The 18,396-nt window shown below is 60.1% G+C and overlaps 6 protein-coding genes across 6 annotated transcripts, besides 9 other annotated features; all 6 read right to left on the bottom strand.

Annotated features, from left to right (window-relative positions):
• Window positions 1-48: 48 nt before the first annotated feature.
• Window positions 49-79: a microsatellite.
• A 249-nt stretch (window positions 80-328) lies between these two features.
• Window positions 329-345: a microsatellite.
• Window positions 346-726: 381 nt separating this feature from the next.
• Window positions 727-756: a microsatellite.
• Window positions 757-761: 5 nt separating this feature from the next.
• Window positions 762-781: a microsatellite.
• Window positions 782-821: 40 nt separating this feature from the next.
• Window positions 822-843: a microsatellite.
• A 45-nt stretch (window positions 844-888) lies between these two features.
• Window positions 889-2,745, bottom strand: Tco025E_00211 (uncharacterized protein; the record flags this gene model as incomplete). Its single annotated transcript, XM_029367160.1, has 1 exon — window positions 889-2,745. The coding sequence occupies one exon, from the start codon at window positions 2,743-2,745 to the stop codon at window positions 889-891; it is 1,857 nt and encodes a 618-aa protein (XP_029232767.1).
• A 20-nt stretch (window positions 2,746-2,765) lies between these two features.
• Window positions 2,766-2,816: a sequence feature (A-rich).
• A 240-nt stretch (window positions 2,817-3,056) lies between these two features.
• Window positions 3,057-3,088: a sequence feature (A-rich).
• A 161-nt stretch (window positions 3,089-3,249) lies between these two features.
• Tco025E_00212 (uncharacterized protein) lies at window positions 3,250-5,358 on the bottom strand (the record flags this gene model as incomplete). The annotated part of the gene is made up of 1 exon (XM_029367161.1): window positions 3,250-5,358. The coding sequence occupies one exon, from the start codon at window positions 5,356-5,358 to the stop codon at window positions 3,250-3,252; it is 2,109 nt and encodes a 702-aa protein (XP_029232768.1).
• Window positions 5,359-5,461: 103 nt separating this feature from the next.
• Window positions 5,462-5,486: a microsatellite.
• A 241-nt stretch (window positions 5,487-5,727) lies between these two features.
• Tco025E_00213 (uncharacterized protein) lies at window positions 5,728-6,708 on the bottom strand (the record flags this gene model as incomplete). The annotated part of the gene is made up of 1 exon (XM_029367162.1): window positions 5,728-6,708. The coding sequence occupies one exon, from the start codon at window positions 6,706-6,708 to the stop codon at window positions 5,728-5,730; it is 981 nt and encodes a 326-aa protein (XP_029232769.1).
• A 367-nt stretch (window positions 6,709-7,075) lies between these two features.
• Window positions 7,076-9,262, bottom strand: Tco025E_00214 (uncharacterized protein; the record flags this gene model as incomplete). The annotated part of the gene is made up of 1 exon (XM_029367163.1): window positions 7,076-9,262. One exon carries the CDS (start codon window positions 9,260-9,262, stop codon window positions 7,076-7,078), a length of 2,187 nt encoding a protein of 728 aa, XP_029232770.1.
• Window positions 9,263-9,342: 80 nt separating this feature from the next.
• Window positions 9,343-9,393: a microsatellite.
• Window positions 9,394-9,779: 386 nt separating this feature from the next.
• Window positions 9,780-11,660, bottom strand: Tco025E_00215 (uncharacterized protein; the record flags this gene model as incomplete). The annotated part of the gene is made up of 1 exon (XM_029367164.1): window positions 9,780-11,660. One exon carries the CDS (start codon window positions 11,658-11,660, stop codon window positions 9,780-9,782), a length of 1,881 nt encoding a protein of 626 aa, XP_029232771.1.
• Window positions 11,661-12,018: 358 nt separating this feature from the next.
• Tco025E_00216 (uncharacterized protein) lies at window positions 12,019-18,351 on the bottom strand (the record flags this gene model as incomplete). The annotated part of the gene is made up of 1 exon (XM_029367165.1): window positions 12,019-18,351. The coding sequence occupies one exon, from the start codon at window positions 18,349-18,351 to the stop codon at window positions 12,019-12,021; it is 6,333 nt and encodes a 2,110-aa protein (XP_029232772.1).
• Window positions 18,352-18,396: the final 45 nt, after the last annotated feature.

Here is an 18,396-nt window from a genome sequence, read left to right on the forward strand (position 1 = left end):
GGGGCGTGGGCGTCGGCGGGGGTCCCAAGGAAGGTCATTTTTGAAGCGAACAACAACAACAATAAAAAAAAAACAAGAAGATGAAAGAGCAAACGCGCTCAAAAAAAAATAGCCACACGTCGTATCATGCGGCGAGCAACGTGTGGCCTGCTTTTGTTTTGTTTTTCTCTCTCTTTATTTGTACGTTCATGTCCCTTTCCGCCTCTCCCCATCTTCTTCTTCCCCTCAGGCCCAGCGCGCCCAGCGGCACGCACGCATAAGAGACATGGCCGCCTCCTTCTTCCCATCGCCTCCTTCCGACAAAAAGCGAGGAGTGACCCACACACGCAAAAAAAAAAAAAAAAACATTTATTTCGCCTTGCGTTGCTGGAGGGACTTCGGCGTGTAGGGCGTGGCGCCGCCCGTCATGATAGTCTCCATCTCCTCCTCCGTGAAGAGGTGCGGCTGGAACCTCGCCGGTAGCTCGTCGAAGGTGTCCAAGACCGGAATCGCCACGGCAGCCGCGGCGCCCCCCACGCCGACGGTCCCCTTTCGAATTGCATGGGTGAACCGAATGAGGGGTGTGTGGCGGGACAAAAGTGTCAGACGCAACATTTCGCTTTCTGCAGGTCTAGAGCGAGATTTATTTGTCTGCTTTATTTTTTGTTAGCTTTTTTTTTCTTGTGCGTATGCGCTGCCGTTCTGAATAGTCGGTTCCTTCGCTCCGTGAGGAGGTGTGCAGAGAGGGTTTGTGTGTGTGTGTGTGTGCGTGTGTGTAAGGCAGAGAGAGAGAGAGAAAGAGGAATCCAACACGGAGCGGCGGCCCGACACGGCGCACACACAGAAAGATAGAGAGAGAGAGAGGCGTGCGCGTGTGTGCGTCGGCGCAGGAGGGGGCGCGAGGCGTGCCTACGGGGCGGGGCGGGGCGCAAGGCGCAGCAGGGCGTAGCCGGCGGCGGCGGCGTTCCAGGGGTCAACGTCCACAACGCCGCACTCCACGCCGAGATGAAACTGCGCCTCCGCGCAGGCAACGACGCCGCGGAGGACGCTTCCCAGGAGGCGAAAATCGCCATCGGCGGCAAGCTGCAGCAGCACAAGCCGCGTAGAGCGCACGAGGGGCCGCTCGTGACGCAGCGCCGCCACGCCGTGCCGCAAGACATTTACCGTCGCCTCCACGTCCGTGTCGCCGTCGAGGAGGCAGAACAGCGCCGCGGGATCGCTCCCCGCAGAGGACACCGCGGCGTCCAAGCCGGTGTGATTCGCCGCCGCCTGCCCACTCGCCCGCCCTCCACCCCGCCCGAGATACGCAACAGCCGTCGTCGAGACGCAGCCAAGCCACTGCGAGAGCGCCGTCGCCAACAGCCGTGAACCCGCGGCCGGCGGGAGTTTTGACGCCTCCGCAGAGGCTCGGCGGCTGGGGTCCGGAAGCAGCAGCACAACACCGCCCCCCTGCAAGTCCCCAAGGAGGGAGAGTAAAACGGAGCCCACCGCCTCTGGCGACATCGCCTGGCGCCAGACAGAAGGGGATGAGAGGTCAATGCGTGTCAGTTCCCGCGACCCAAGGGCGGCGGCGACCGTGCTGTGCACAAACGGCAGACTTGCCGTCACTCTCTTCCCTGACGGTCCATGAACGGCAGCACACGGTACAACCCCCATAACTTCAGCAACGTTTGCCGCCACCGCAAACTCCACACGCCGTGGACGTGGATACAAGCAGGCGATGGACCCATTACTACAAACCGCGGCGATGCCAAGACGCTTCGTCAGGGGCACTGCGGAGAGCACCGTATCCACAAGTTGCTGTTCCGCCAGCGCAAGCATCCCCTCGGGCTGTGAGGGAGAGCACAAAGGGCCGTAGTCACCGAAGCTTGCCGCATCCTGCCGCAAAAGCAGCGTCACGTGCAGGTCACTCTCCCACGTGCGCGTGAGTCCTTCCTGCGGCGTCTGCAAAATAAAAGCGGTGTGAAGACACTCTTGCACGGGTGGCGAAAGCCGTTCGGCCCACCGGTTCAAGGCCACAAGGAGTCGCTGCTGCTCCGGCGTGGCCAAAAAACACTCCGGTGCGTGCGTTGCGCTTAGTGAAAAACAAAACCTCCCCGTGGCGGGGAAAGAGGCTTCCCCAAGACCCGACTGCAGCCCCTCGTCGTCGGACGGCCTCCGGAAGCAAAACTCCACCTCGCGCATGGAGTGCGCCACAATGGGGACATCGAAGGGCTCCAGAAAACGCACCGGTGGCGGGGGCCGCGCCAAGCCCGCCGGCCGCCCCTCCGTCGCGGGGGAAGGAGCAGAAGAAAGCAGCGCAGACTCCACGGCGCGGCGGAGCTGCTCCGCCTTTATCTCCCGCGACGCCGCCGCCGCCAGCCCCATCCAAGGGCACCGGGCACAGGAGCGCGGCGCGGCGTGGTGAACGCACGCGACGGCGCGGGGGCGCCCCCACTCACGCGCGCCCCCGCCGCGGCCCCGCCACAGACGGCGCTGCGCGGACGCCGGCAGCCGCCGCTCCTCGACGATGAAGTCAAAGTGGCGCGCCGGGGCCCGAATGACGTCGCCGGGGCCAACACCGTGAAGGACAACGCGCCGCTGCCGCCGCTCCTCCGCCCGCGGGCTCGCCAGGGAAACGATGGACTCGCACCCGTCCGCGGCCATGCGCTTGCCAACGACAATAACGTTGGCGGCCTTCACTCCGCACGCCCGTCGCGGCGGCGAGTGACGCAGCAGCGCCTCACGAAGTTTCTGCAGGCTCATTGCAGGTTTGCCTGCAGACATCCCGCATCGATCGCAAAGGCAAAAAAGACAAAAGAAAAAAAACAGGAGAAAAAAAGAAAAAAGAAAAAAAACCCGAATTGCACGGTGAATGAATAAAAACGGGCCCATGGAAGGCGACGGCGGCGGCGATAATGCGCTTGTGGGCGAAGCCGACTTCCGCCCCAAGGCGCAGGCGCCGCCCGCCACTTCCTTTCGTTTTTGCGCTTGTTGTTTTTCGCCGCGCTTCCCCCCTCCCACTCCCGCACAGCGCGTCCAGTTAGAGGCGTAATGCACAACACAGAGGAGAGAGACAGGCACGCAACCACACACATAAAAACCAAAAGAAAAAAAAGGAGAAAAAAAACTAAATCACACGCGCTTAGGTAAACAACTGAAGGCTTCCCCAACGAACCTCGTGACTCCTGAGAAACACAATGGGGAGAGAAAAAAAAAAGGGAGAGAGAAAAGAAGGGGGCAAAAAAAAGGGCGAAGTGAAACAAAAAAAAAACGAGTTCGTCGCCAGCTTCACGTCCCCGCTGTGGATTCCGCCACCTTTCGCGCTTCGCCCAACGCCGCGCCAGCTTCACCGTGGCTTGTGCCAACCCCTTTGCCAGCAGAATAATTTGCCGCGTGGGAAACTTGGCTGGCGAGCTTCTCCGCCCGCAACTCGAGCATTTTGCGGCAAAAGCTGCAATAGTCCCAATGAATGTAGGCCACAGCGAGCACACAGGAGAGGCACGCCCCCAGACAAACTAAGAGGGGCATGAGGACGCACTGCTTGCCGTAGCACAAGGTGCTGCCCTGCTTCTCCGCCTGTCGCGTGTACCACTCGCCGTACACCATACGGTTCATCAGCAGCGAGGAGGCGATGCCGGCGATGGAGCAGAAGTTGTAGTGTTTAGCAACATCCGCTGCAAAAATGGTGCGCAGGACAATCACGATTGCGGCGGCGGCGGAGCCATTGACGAGGGCCATGAGAAAGCAGGGCAAAGGAAGCGCGTGTGTTGGCAGCACGAGCAGCAGCACCAACGCCACCACCGAGAGAACGGAGGGGACAAATAACGTGAAGGTGACAGGAGTGCGCTCCTCCGCGGGTCGACCTTGCGTCATCACCTCCAGCCCGCTCAGCAAAATACGGCCCAGCCCGCTACCAACGCCAATGAGCACAACCAGCAGCGCCACAAAGGAGTCGTCCAGCGGCTTTCCCGCCAGAGCCCCGAAGAGGAACCGCATGTTTCCCATCACCACGATTTGGGTTCCCGCCGCGGAAAAAACCATCCAAAGCAGCGCCCAAAACCGCAATGTCTTTAAATTTTGCTTCAACGTTGTTTGATACTGCGGGGCAATGTAGTCCATCTCCCGCACCAACGCCATGCTGTCCATCGTATCCCTTGACACCACGCTAAAGCGGCTGAAGCGGCCCACGTGACTTGACCGCCCTGAAAAGCTGCCTGCATGCGGTAGCGGCAGATTCCGGTCAAGCACCTTCCACGGCAGTGCCATGATCGGGTAAAAAGCCAAGAGGCCGAAGGAAATGCAAGCAAAGACAACATGATGAACCCTCGTCAGTTCCATATAGGCCGAGAGGGCGCCTTGAATGGGAAGGAAAAACGTCAATATAATCACCACCGCAAAACCAATGGCAAACCGAGCTGCGGGGGCCTTCTGCCTTAAAAACTGCCTCCGAATACGATACCGCTCCTTACGCTGCGCCCCCGTCAGAACCTGCTCTTCGCTCCCTCTGATAATGTACGGCGGTACCTCCACAAAGAGGAAGCCGAGAAAAGCAGCCACCATACCCAGGACCGCGAGAAAGTAGAAAAAGCGACTGGTGTCGCTGTCGTTGTCAGCCGGGAAAAAACCCAAGTGAATGGCGCCAATAATGGCAGACCCCATCCCAGAAAAAGTTTTCATGACAGCCACAACTGCCCCCTTGTCGGCAGGAAATATAGAGAGCATCGTCATCACGGCACCCACGTCCAGCAAGGCGGTCCCCAGCGACTGCATACAACCGTAAACGGCGAATGCCGCAATGGAGCCGTTAAGGGCGTCTGCGAAGGTCAAACCATATAAAACGCCAGAAAATGGAAATAACGTCAAGGCGACAATAAAGATGGGTTGCGTCCCATAGCGGTCGTAAAGGGCCCCCAAAGGTAAGATGAGAACCCCCACCATGTCGCCAATCGTTGCCATCGTCGTCATTTGATTCTGTGTAAAGTTGTATTTGGACTGCAACCGCCCATTGTAAAGGTTATACGTGTAGGACGAGGAGATCACCACGCAGCACAAGGCAGCCACAATCAACTGCCAAAAACGCCACGGCTCACTCAGAGGCGGCAAGTGAGAACGAAACGGTCTCCTGCTTCTTCGGCCTCCGCCTGCAGTGGTCCCTTGGGCCTCGTTGTACGACACCCCGGGTTCGTCGTGGGCGTTGGGCCCCGGCGCCTCCTCTACCACCGAGGAGCAAAGCAGACGCCTCTCCAGGGACGATCCCTGCCCCCTCCCCCCAACCTCGTCCTCCTCGTCCTCAAAGTCAAGGTACAAAAAAGGCAACGCGTCGTCGGCCTCGTCCCATATTTCCACCGCGTCGTCCCTGGTGTAAATTAGCGCCGGCTGCTGAATTGAGGCGGCCATTTTTATTTATTTATTTTTTTTTTGTCGCGGCGGTGTTCTTCGCCAGTGCTTGCTACGTCGTCTATCGGCTTTTTGTCTTCTCCTGTGCCGTTTCCTTTCCGGCGTGTGTGTGTGTGTGTGTGTGTGTGCGTTCCCCTCGCTGCGCCTCACTCCCCTCACCCTATTGGCCCAGCAGTGCAAGTGGCGTGGAGAGGAGGAGGCTCCGAAGCAACAACAGCCACAACACAGAAATAAACAACAAGAAAAAAAAAGAGACCCAACGCCCCTCTCTCCTCTTTCCACCCACACAGACGCAGAGACGCAGAGTCAGTCGCATTCTGTTGGCCCCCCTCCGTCCACTCTGAGCGTCCCAGAGGCAGGGAAGGTGGTTTACACGACAAACCTGCCCGCAGCTGCACTCACGCCCAGGGTTCGCAGCATCGAATGAAGTAGTTCCTTGCAAATGTCATTCTGCTTAAGGTATATCACCAGCTGCGGGTAGGGAAAGCCCTCTGCCCGCTCCGTATCACCTGCAAAGCACAGCTGCATCATCGTCGCCGCGGCTGACGTCGGCATTCCAACATGATTCAAATGCAGCCGTCGCAGCGACTTTCCACAGGCCTGAAGTAGACGGGCCAGTAAGACCGTGGCGCCCTCGTCCTCGGGCTTGTTGGAGTACAACAGATTGTTTGTGAGGCCAACAGCCTCAATTGGCTGCGGCCTTCCTGCAGGACTAGCATTGGAAGGCGTGGACGGCGTGGCTGCATGCACTGCAGCTAGCTTCCCTTCCACGTAGTTGACAATAGCCCTCAGGCCTGGCACACCAAACTCGTTGCTGGCCAGAAATAAGCACCTCAGAAAACGCAGTTGCGGCAGGCACCACAAGCAAAGTCGTGTAATGCCGTCGTCGCCGAGGCGATTGCACTCCAGGTCCAGCGTGTGCAGGCCGGCGAAAATTTTCAAAGAAACGACGTTTGAAAGGGTGATGGCGCCCTCATTTGCCTCGCCCAACTGCCCACCTGCGTCCTTGAACTCCGGTGCCACGTGAATCGCGGTGAGTTCTGCGTGCCGCAGCTCCACACCCTGCACCGGTCCCGCAGCGGCGCCACGGAGGCCGCGAAGAACAGATGCAGCCGCACCCCTTGACGTGTCATCCCCCGCACCGCCGGGCTGACGGCAATCGCGCGGTCTCTTGCCGCCACCGCCGCCACCACCGCCGCCGCCGCCAGCCAGGCGGGCACGGCGCGGATCGCTCCCGCAGAGTTTAAGCACCACCCCCGGCCTGCCTGGTTTCAGCTGAAAGCGCGCGTCCCCGCAAACAGAAGCAGCGGCGACAGCCTCAGCGCGGTCCGGCGCGGCAGACAACTGCATCTGCCACTTGAGTGAAAACGACGATGAAGGGACGAAAAAAAAAACAACACACACACATAAAAGGGAAAGCCTCCCCCAATTCCTTCTATCGTTCTCACTTTTTCGCCCGCTCCCGGTCTATTTAGCCCGGAGGACCCTCGATCGTTTCCCGCTTCCTTCGCGCATCCCCCCGCCCCCGAAAAGAGAAAACGCCCAGGCACGCAAAACTCAGCGCACTCGTTGTGCTGCATATGTCTGGTTTCTATGGGTTTTTTTTGTTATGACGCCCAATCGTGGGCTTCGACGCAAAACCAATGTATATGAGAGAGAGGAAGGGAAGCAAAACAAACCCAATAAAATTTTTTTAAAAAAGAGTATGGAGTTTCTATTATACCGATGCCGTCGAAGAGCCCGAACTGACCTCAAAATCATCCTCGTAGCCAGCCTTCCCTTTACGGACCGCAGCCTTGCTGCTGCTGCTGCTGCTGCTGCTGCTGCTGCTGCTGCTGCTAGTGTCAGTGTCACTACGAGTGTCGCTACCAGAGATTCTACTTTTCCGTGTCGCTGGCTCCTGCGACGTGGAGGTCCCGCCCGCCTTCGACGCCTCTTCATTTTTTGGCCCCACCGCCGTCGCGCCCCCTGCAACAGTAGGACTATTAGTTGTCTCTATAGTCGTCGCCCCGCCGCCGTCCACGGCCTCTTTACCGTCGCCACTCAGTATGGCCGTGAGAGTCCCAACGTCCACGCCTGTCCCCTTTAGCATCTGCATGATCTCCTTTTCCGTCTCCACACGGGCCTTCGCGAGCTCGTTCAAATGCGTGGGTTCTACAAAAATGGGTGGTATCTGGGCGACACGTCTTTGCATTTCTCCAAGTCGTTCTATGGCCTCTCGCTCCATTTCACGGTCTCGTCGTCGCAGTGCTCGCACCTTCTCCTTAATGATGGCGTCCGTGTTCACGGAAGTCCCCTTCAGGTACTCCTTCAACCGTGTGTTCACAACTTTTTGTCGCTCCCAGGCTTCGTGTAGGGCCGTGAGCTCATCCCGGGCGCTCTCGCAGGCCGCATTTGCCTCGGCTGCGCCAAGGTACTTGCTAAACACCGCCTGCGTGCGTACCGCATGGGCGCGAGTCCCCTTGGGGACAATCCTCTTCACCTCTCGCGATGCCCGCGACGTCGGCCGCGTGGGTTTCACCTCACTCGTGGTGGACCTGCACCTCTGCCCTCGGCGTGTGGCTGACATAACCCGCCTCGCTGGCAACGCCGAACGCCCCCTGACGGCGTCTTCCTTCGAGGAGCGCGTCAGATTAAAGGGCTGCACTTCTGTCAGCTGCAACTTCCGCTTTCGTTCCGCCATCGTCAGGCGATCCTCGGCCCACATGGTGTTGAAGTCGGGCACGCCGCCACGCACTTTCGGCTTGAATGTCAAGTTGCGATTGTACTTCGTCGGGTCACTGCCTTTTTCACGTCGCTTCAGTGACTGTTGCGCGGCAGACGCCGCGCCTTTCTCAGCAATCGCCGCTCCTGTTGCAGCCACCGGCGTTGGCACGGATGTCTGCGTGGTCGTCACACCTCCTCCTCCTGTTGTCGCTGCTGGGGCATTGCCCACCATGATCATCTGCGGCGCGGCCGGAGACGCGGCGGTTGCCCCGACGGGTCCAGCCACGGGCACCACCGGTGGCTGCGGCGGCTGCTGTTGCGCGTGGGCGGTGACTTCGACCATGGCAGCGCGCCGGGCCTCCTCCTCCTCCTTCAGCAGAGTCAGCCGCGCGGCCGCACGCTGCTTGATGCGCTCAACCCGCACCTGCTCGTGCTCCTCCAGCGCAGGCCACAGCTTCATCTTCACCTCCAGCGGGATCTCGCGCAGCTCCTCCACACGCCGACGGTCCCGCGCCTCCAACCCCGCGCTCCTCGCCCTCGTCTCGTGCTGCCGCACGCCCATAATCTCACGAACTTGGCGCATGCTCTCCGCAGAGAGGCGCACCAACTCCGTCTCTGCCCGCATCCGCTCGGCCTTTTCAACAGCCAGAGCCTCCACCGCGGCACGCCGCTGGCGCCACTCCTCCACCATGAGATCGTACTTGTTCATGTACGTAGAGGGTGGCACAGGACTTGCCCTGAAGCGGTGGTTCAGCGTCTGCTGCAGCGCCTGCTCCCGCTGCCATCGCTCCGCCTCCCTCCGGCGTGTTCGTATCCGCTGCTGCTTCTGCAGCTCCCGCGACTCAAAGGAAAAGGGGCGAGCACTGCTGAGCAGCCGCTCGCGCTTCGCCTGATATTGCGGGTAGCCGCTCACCACGTCAAAATAGCGCTGCAGCGCCCTACTCGACTCCCGCTGGTAACGCCGCCGCATCTCCTCCAGCTGCGCCATCCGCTCGCCCAGCGGCAGACCCTCGCCAGCTGCGCCGTCGTCCTCACCACCCGCAGCAGCGCCCGCCGGGGTTGTCTGAGGCACGCTGGCAAGCACAAAACTGCCACTCTGTGTGCAGCTGCTTAACTCATCCATGGCCAGCAGCTCCCGCTCAAGCTGCTGCTGCTGCTGTTTGAGATCCTCAATCTCCCGCTCCAGAAGCTCCTCCATTGCTTCCTCCTCTCTGCTACCGCCGCACCTCCGTCTGAACGTATGCGTAAATGCGTGGATGTGTATCGCACACACACACACTCTCTCTCTCCCTCTTCACCTTCCTCTGCTTCCCCCCCTCCCTTGCCTCTGCTGATCTCAACCGAACGCTGGCGATACATCAACATGCAAGGAAGGAAACAAGCAAAAAAAAAAATGGAACGGAAAGGAGGGTGGGTGGGGAAAGGGTCAAAAAAAAAAGCAAGTCAAACAGAGCAATGAAGCCTCCAACAACAAAAAAAAAACGGGAAAGAAAAGAGCGGTGAAAATGCAAAAAATCAGCGACGCTTGCTTGGGCACACGCTTCAGATCGACAGAGGGGAACCGAGAGAGGAATAGGCAGTGAAGAGGGAGTCATAACAAATGACTTGTTGTTTTTTAAGTTTTTGCTTGTGTTTTTTTTTGCTTTTACTCTGTTACTTCGTTCCAAGGCTTGTTTGCCGCGCGGCGCCACCAATTAATTTCGTTGCTGGCGGCGCTACTCACGCTCGAGCTCGATCCGCACCTCCACGTTCTGCCGGAAGCGGTAGCCGGAGTAGAGCACCAGCGCGCAGCCAATCACCATGGCGACGCCGCCGGCGACCTCGTACGGCAGCGACGCCGTCGGCAGCGAGAGGAGGTGGAAGACGAGCAGCGACATGGGGCCGCCGAGGGAGAAGCTGCCGGAGAGGGTCATGCGGTCAAAGAAGAGGGAGCTCCAGTGGTACGTGAACCACGAGAGGAAGAGGAAGAGGGCGCCGAGGATGATGTTGAGGAAGTCCGCGGAGGAGATCTGCGTCAGCGTCTGGTGGGAGGCGCCGATGCGGGCGGTGAAGGCGCTCGTGACGTACACGACGAGGAGGAGCAGCAGCGTCGCCAGGGTGATGGTGGACGACATGACGAGCAAGTTGCTCACGGAGCGGCTCACGGTGCGCACCTGAAACAGGAAAAACGCCATGGCCGCACCGCCCACGAGTGCGATGCAAACCGGCACGATGCGCTCGTACATTTCCGTCTCGTTCTCGAGCTCAATGCCGACGCAGAAGACAACGATGGACCCGACGACGAGGATGCACCCGATGCCGTCGAGCACAGACACGGCGTGCTGCTTGTACTCCTCGTACAGGAACGTCAGGACGAGCGGGATGCAGCAGAAGCAGACGAGGCTTCCAATGCTGCCGCAGAACATAAATGCGGCGACGAGGGAGAGCTGCGAGGCAACGCCGGCGAGCAGTACGTAAATCACCGGGCGATTTCTTGAAAAATCAATCAAAAACTCCAACTCATCCCTGTCGGGTCGCCACGTCAGCGCCAAAAAGGCCAACAGGTAAACCGAGGCAAAGCCAAACGCCACAAATGAGACGACGGCGCAGGCGGCCATGCGCTCTGAGGGCGGCGACGGCTTCGTGACTAACGCGATGAAGCCCCAATGCAGGACAAAGAAGGCGCTCGCCACCACCAGTACGAGGTGGGCGTACCACGGGCGGTTGTACTCAACAAGCAGCCGTAGCTGATCGTCTGCCTGGACAACCGACACGGACTTGATCACATTATCAGGAAAGTGAACCCGCTTCTTCTTCACGGTGGACTTCTTTCCAGCACTCACTTCCTCCGCGAGCAGCGGCTCCTCAAGCCTCACGCTGTCCCCCGAGGAGTTATCAACGCCGCGCTCGACTCGGGACGGTCGTTGCACATGAAACGTCACCCCCCGCAGGGAGGAGCCGCACGGCACTTCGCTCCCCTGCCCCCACGACGATGACAAGGGGGAGCGCACCACGGGAAGCGGTAGGCCTTTAATGGGTATCGGAGGACTGGAAGCAGGCTCCCGCGCAGGGGATGTTAGGCTGCCTTGTCGCTGCTGCTCGTTGGCAGCGGAGTTGCCGCGCTCAACTAAACCACCTCGCCTGCCCATGGAACCAATCACAAGGGTGTCCTCCACGTAATACGTGTTCTCTGGGGACTGCAGCAGAGACGCCTTGAGCGTGTTGCAGCCCCGGTTGGGCCGCGCCGAGAAGCTGGCGGGCATCGCCTCACACAACTTTCCGTTGCCGGTGCTTCTGCTGCTGACGCTGCTGTGGTCGCCCTCCTCCTCGCGGCCCAATTGCGAGGCTGCATATCCCTCCGCGGCAGCGAGGGACGTCCTCGGCTGCAGCTTCGCAGACAGCATCTCAGCCGGCACCAGCAGCGCGTTCGTTATTTCGTTCATTTTCACGTGGTAGAACAGCTGCCGCTCGGGCCCGGCGCCGCCGGGTTCCTCGGCGCCCTCCCTCCCCGCCGCATCCCGCGGCTGCTGCTGCTGTACACTCTGCCCGGGCTGCTCGTCGCCGCCGCTGCCGCTGCTGCCAAGCGCGGCAGTAGCGGGCCCCTTGCGACGATCCATCGGTCCCACGCCACGTACGGCAGAGACGGGGAGAGGCCGAACACGACTGTGCAGATGCGCAAAAGCAATAAAAAAAAGGCGGAGGGAAAGTTTCAGTGGGTGGGACAGCCACACTCGACAGGCACACCCATGCAGAGAGCGAAAGAGAAGGAGTCGCCCCCTCGCGGTTGCAGGCCAGAGGGAGGAGGGAAGGCAAAAAACCACACGCTCGACACACAAACAAGGCAGATTTAAAAAAAAATACCGCAACAACTGCACAAAGCGGGGATAGAAAAAAACATAAACGAAAAAGCAGATCCCCACACTCACAGCCTTCCAAAAGCCGGGGCACACATTTATGCAGCGGCCTCTCCAGGCCTTAGCAAGAGGGAGAAGCGAAGACGTTCTCCTCCAAGACGCAAGAGAAGTCCGCTTCCACGAGCGCGCGCACGTACGCCTCGTCCCAGCCATCGATAAGTCGCGTAGACGCAACTAAAGACGACGACGTCTGCTCATGCGTTCCAGCCGTCGTCAGCAAACCAGCAGAGTAAGAGAACAGGGAAAGCGCTCCGGCACACGCGCCGATTCCCGGCAGTTTGCTGTAGCACACAGGCGGAAAGCGCAGGAGAGGCCGCTGGTATCCCCCCCACACGGCAAAGGCATCAGAGGAGAATACCGCAGGCGCCCAAACGTCGTGGAGCGACACCGCGCGTGGCCGCGGAGGCGGTGCCAGGTGATGCACTAAAGGCGTAAACGCCGCTGTCGCAGCAGACGGCGCGAGGGTGGCAGCGGCATCCAAATCGTCGAAAAACACCCAACGGAACGGGGCAAATGTGCCGGGCATAATCACCACCAAAAAGTCGAGCAGCTTAAGGCACTCCATCTGCAGCGCCAAGAGCTCCCCGTCCGGGGCTCGCGCTGTAGCCGCCGCCGGCGCTGCGTCGCCCGCCGGGGAGGGAAGGGAGAGCGCGCGGAGCACGCCGGGAAGGACAATTGGCCAGAACGGATGCAGCAGGGCAGGGTCGAGCTTCGTCAGCAGGACACGGAAAAGGAAGAGGGCGTGGCGCACAGAGCGGTAGCCGGAGCCGGACTTACTGACGGCGCTCCCCGACGCCGCGGAGTGAAACGCGCGAAGGTTTTCCGCGATGCATTCCCGAAGCAAAAGGCAAAACTCCCTGTCCAGCATCAGTGTGGCGGGCGGCACACATGTCACGTAAAAGACAAGGCGTTTTGCCTGGCGCACACGCTGCCGCTCCTCCTCCTCCGCGGATTGAATCAACGCCACAATGCGGCTGGAATGAGAGGACGCTGGCGCCAGGAGTTGCACGGCGTCCCCGTGAAATGTCCGATCCTGCGACAGCCACTCAAAGATGACGCCCCATTCATGTACCACGCTCTGCGGAAAACGAAAGAAGTCGCAGGTGCAGAGGGCGTCAAGCAACTCCTGCCGAAGCCGCCGTGAGATGGCGTCGCCAAACTTTACGATGACCTGCAACACAGACAGCGCTGCCTTCACGAGCGGGGTGCGGGCGCGCGTCTCCGCGTCTGTCTGTGCGTCGACGCCAAACATGATGCTGGGGAGAAGAGACCTTTTGTAGAAACTCAAGACGGCGTTCGCTATGCGGTCCTGGTCCAGCAGGGCACTGCAGGCAAGCGCCGGGAGGGAGACGGCAAGCACCCGGAACGCAAACAGCAGCTCCGCCTGCGGTGGGGCGGTGTGCGACGCCGCGGTACATAAGGCGTCCAACACTTTACATATGATCTGAGCGCAACGCTTGTCCCTGCCCCACTCCACCCGGCCCGCCTCGTCACTGCCGCACAACGAGGAAGAGGCCGGCGACTGCAGAAGCGAGTGGCCCAACACAAAGTGAGCGAGAACCTGCACGATGAGTGGCAAGCAGACGAGTGACGGGGATCCCTGGGAGAGGTGCAGCGTGGCAACCCCAATCAACGCACTCAGCACCTCCTGGGCGTCACCGGGAGGCACACGGCACGCACACAGAAAGGTGTGCAAAAAGCAAAACGCGACAGCATCAAATGGCATCTCCGCCCCCAACGCGTGGTGCCGGGAGGACGCAGCGGAAGTATTCGTCGCGGTCGAGCGTTGCTTTACCAAGAGTTCTTCGACAACGTGAACCAGCGGCAACGCGGCTATCCCAGTTGCTGTATTCAGTAACTGGGCGAGCAGCTCCGGATCGCTGAGCGAGGACGGAGCGGGCGATGCTGCGTCGCCACCTGACACCGTGAAGGGGGACAACTGACTCCTGCGGTTTCTGGCGCCCTGCAACGAGTGCCTGCCTGCTGTTTCCGACGGCGTAGGCTTTGACGGCGTGAACAGCGTCTCCCACGGGCGGGCGTGGCGGGCGGCCCAGACCTCTATGTATGCCTTGTAGAACTCGGCCCCCAGCTCTTGGGCGTACAACCGTAGCACGCGATGGATGCCACTCTCCGCATGCGACGCCGGCACACGGTCATAGGCTCCGCCGCTTTGCCGCTCGCCCCCAGCCGCACCCGCGGCGAGCCGAGCCTGATGCCCGCTACAATGCAGTTTGCACAGTGTTGACAAAACAGGCCGTATAGAACGCCGCACGGCTTCGTAGGGCGCCGCATCTGAGCCCGCCGCCTTCTGCGCAGCCGAGGGACCCCCGCCGCCGCTAAGGATTGGAACATGTGCCGCAAACCAACCCACGGGGACGCGCTTCCCAGCGGCGTGGCACTGAAGCGTCTGCCTCTCCGCGGCAAGGTGAAACTTCAGTATACCATAAATGCTCATCAGGCACTTCTCGACCACTCGTGCGGCGGCCGACCCTGTCGGAGAAGCGGGTTGCAGCCGCAGCTCATCAATCACCCGGATGAATACATGCAAGAGGCGCCCCAACGCCTCATCGCGCTGCTCGTGGAAAAAGGGCAGGAGCTCTAGCAGCGCGCCACACCACATGGAAAGGAGGTCATCGACAGCCCAGCCGGAGGTCAGAGCCGCGGCCGCAGCCCGCTCCACACCGTCCGAAGCTGTATCGTAAAATTTTTGCAATTTAAGTGCCAGAATGCAGTTGTGAGAACTGACTCGTTCCGCCTCGTCCGCCACCGTTGCTGAGGCCCCGACCTGGGGAGGCGCCTTGGCCAGCACGCATGCAGAGGGGTCACGGGGGAAGGTCGTAGCGGTTGGGTCCAAGGCGTCCAGCAGGCGCACGGCGTCCAAGAAGTGCCGCAGCATCAACACCTGCACCCCCGCAAACGGTGATCGCCGCACCACCACACGGAGGAGATCCAGCATGTGCAGCGAGGTACAGTGCCACGTGCGCACAATTGTCTCTGACACGTCGGGGAGGGAAAGCGTCCCCTCCAGCATCAGGTTTAGTGCCTCGCATGCCTCCGTACAGAGCTCAACGCGCAGACGCGGGCTGTCGCCCCCGGTCCCGCCGCACTGCGATCGGAGGCTCCGACGCACGATGCCCAAAAGCAGGCCAGCAAGCACCGCAAAAGAGGAATCCAAAGGCATCTCCACCTCTCGCTCTTCACCACTTCGGTCCTCTGAGGGGCTTGGCAAGACAGCCGCCATCAACGCTCGGGAGCCTGCAGGTGGCTGCATCGCGTGCAGCCGACCGAGGAACAGGGAAAGAAACGACGGGACGGTCAATACAGCCTTCACAAGACGAATAAACTCCATTGGACCCAAGCACTTCGTCGCCTGCTCCTGCAATAGGTGACTGCTGGGGAGGGAGGCAGTGCAGTTCGCCTGCTCAGCCACCGCGACTTCCTCCGCCGTGCCACGGGGCATGAAATACTGTGCGAGACGGTCAATTAACGGATTCAGCACGCGGTCAAGGCAGGGAATTGACTGGCGCACGATGGACTGGGACAGCCGTCGCAGCGAGGCGTCCTTGTCGTCCAGGGCGCAAAGCATCATGAAGAAGCCGGGCCGAAACAAACTTTCCGCGACATTCTCCTCTTCCAATAAGCGGAACAGCAGCAGCAGGCGTTCCCCGTTCTCCGTGGTGGCCACGCTTGTGAGTTCGTCAAGAATGTCCCGACACTCCTTCGTGGCGTACAGGCGAACCAGCAGCTCCACAACCTGCGGTTGCATCTCTGTGCTGCAAGTGCCCAAGAACTCCCAGAGGCGTGGCAACAGCCTCAGCATCAACTCTTGCATGCAGATGGCACCCGGTAGTGCTTGCGGTGGCGCAACTGAATTTAGCAGGTCCACGTACAGCCGAAAGGCGTGCTGCTGCACGGCAAGGCAGGTGGAGCTTGCCACAGAGGCAACGGCGTCCACCCACCTTTCCAACATCTCCGTGCAGAGGCCAGAGAGGCTGTCGGAAGATGAAGGCTGACTGCCCGACTGCAGCGAGAGTTGAAGCAGGGAGAAGGCGGTGTCGTTGAGGCGCGTCAGCGTCTCCGCACACCCGTCACCCCCGCGCAAGACGAGCTGAGCCATGGCGACGGCGCCGCGCATCATGGCATCCAGCAATGCAGCCTCCCTCCCCCGAAACACGGCACCTTTCCCGGTCAACTCCATTCGGTCCTGCAAGGCTGAGAACACGCCGAAGAAAATAAAGTTGAAAGCATCCAGGCTCCCATTAATCAAGACTTGGGCAAGGGAGAAACGCACCGTGTCGTCGCCAGTGGTGCCGTGCGCCAACAACGTCTCGCACGCACCCTGCACGACGCCGCAGAGCGATTGACACGTTGCGAATACACCGTGAATAAAGGCGGCGGTGCGCTCCAGGTCCTGGTCCACCAGTGCCATCACGTGCAGCCCCACAACTGTGGCGAAGCCGCCTAGCCGGCGAAAACAGGTCTGCAACTCCAATAGAAGTTTGGCGTGCGCATCGGGGGACGGGGATTTGATTGTGGCCTCAGCCACACCCAATCCTTCCGGGGCCTCCCCCACGCCGCTGGCCGCCGCGGTAGAAGCGGGCACTTCCCGCAAGCCATCCAAGCACCGCTCCAGTCCCCTCACCAGGTCATGCTCGTAGCGGGTAAAGTAATCCCACGTGACCACCGCAAAGAGCGCATTGAGGACGGGGTCAATGGAGCCGCTCTGTCGGGGCCGTTCGCGTCTCCACAGTTCCATGGAAGCAAGCAAATCACACACAAAAGGCATAACCAAAGGAGCCACGTACTCCAAAAAAGGGTTTCCCGTCGCCCTGGAGGGGCCATCAGCGTCGTCGTCACACACCCCGGCGCAGCTGGGGCAGTCGCCGCAGTAAAACCCACCGTTATTCGTATTGATAGCGTCGTTATCGTCGTCGTCGCCATTATTGACCCCATCGGGCGCAAAGATGTGCCGAAAAAGACCCACTAAGGCGCGTAGCCAGACAGTCGGCATCACACAGGCTTCTCTCAAGTCGATGTGTGTCGTCGCAGCTGCAGCGGGGTCAAGCGGGGAAAGGCAGTGTTTGCATGCGGAAGTAAATAAGACCCGGTAGTAGGACTCCTCCAGAGGACTTACCGGGTCCGCGTGTGTTCGAGTATCCTGCACTTCGGTGGGAAGGAACTGGGACTCCCACCAGCGAACGACCCTCCGAAACGCCTGGGCCACAAGAAAGGAGGACACATCCTGCACGTAGGCAGAAGCCGCTTCGGGGACGGGGCCCGTCAACCACGCCGCGATGCGTCGACGAATGCTAATACTAACATCTGGAAAGCCCAGCAGCTGAATCACCGCCGCCACCAACAAGGAACGCTCAGAAAATGTAAATGATGCTTGGTCGCCCAGTGGTACGGCGCCGATGAGGACATCCAGCATGAGCCGATGCTTTCGCTCGCTCGGCTCTTGTAAAGTGGCAAAAATAGCGCTGTGAGCAACACGGAGATCGCCGGCAAGGACGACCGAGGGCGCCACGGATGCAACCACGCCACTGTGTCTTTGCTGTTCCACGGTCCCGTCTGCGCCCTCCACCGCGAGAGCGCCACGGTTGCCGGTGTGGGCGTGTGGAGCCTCCCCAGACAAGCGCAGCTTCATGTACAACAAGACACAACCACGCAGCGACGGACAATTTTTCAGCGTCAACCAAAGTGCGGCGTACACGTGCCGGTCGCCACTCCCCGCCACACTGTCTTCTAACAAAGTCCCCTGCTCGTGGTGGTTGCGCCCGATTTCCCCGCTTTCACTCGAGGTCAAAGGCGTTACTATCGACGCACTATTTAGCATTGCGTGAATGGTCTCCATTATTTGAAGGGTAGAACGATACACGTCGCTTGTGTCGCTTTCCTCCAGGCCACCCAATACACCTGAAAGGATTCCAGGCAGCTCTACAGCCACGACCGCAGGGGGAAGTGTGCGCAGCATGTAAACCTCCACAAAATTCAGCAACTCTCCCTTGACCTGAATAGAGCACTGAGGCAGGAGCTCAAGCACGCCAACGAGCAACAGCGGCATTCGCTGTATGAGCATGGAGGTCCCCGCGCAGAGGCAGAGGCGCTGCAAGACGTCAAGGGTTTTTCGATGCACGCCCATTACACCCTGTGGGTCAAAGCACTTCCAAATGACGCGACAGAGCAGCGAAGGATCTGGCACAACTTCGGCAGCCGCCTCAATATTGCTTTCTATGCACTTGAGCAGCTGCGACAGCGATGTCGAAAGGGAGGCCCAGTTTGAGGAAGGCGTTCGGTCCATAATCCACAGCAGCTTCACCATTTCCGCCGAATACCGTGTAGCCCGCTTTGAGGGCTGCGGAACCACCGCCGCATTCTCCGGCCGTGTATTCATGGGCGTCGACCAAGAGGCGTTGACAAAACTAAGCAAAAAAAAAAG

The sequence above is a fragment of the Trypanosoma conorhini genome (genome assembly GCF_003719485.1).
Source record: "Trypanosoma conorhini strain 025E chromosome Unknown Tco_14.4_contig_00003, whole genome shotgun sequence".
Taxonomy (NCBI): domain Eukaryota; phylum Euglenozoa; class Kinetoplastea; order Trypanosomatida; family Trypanosomatidae; genus Trypanosoma; species Trypanosoma conorhini.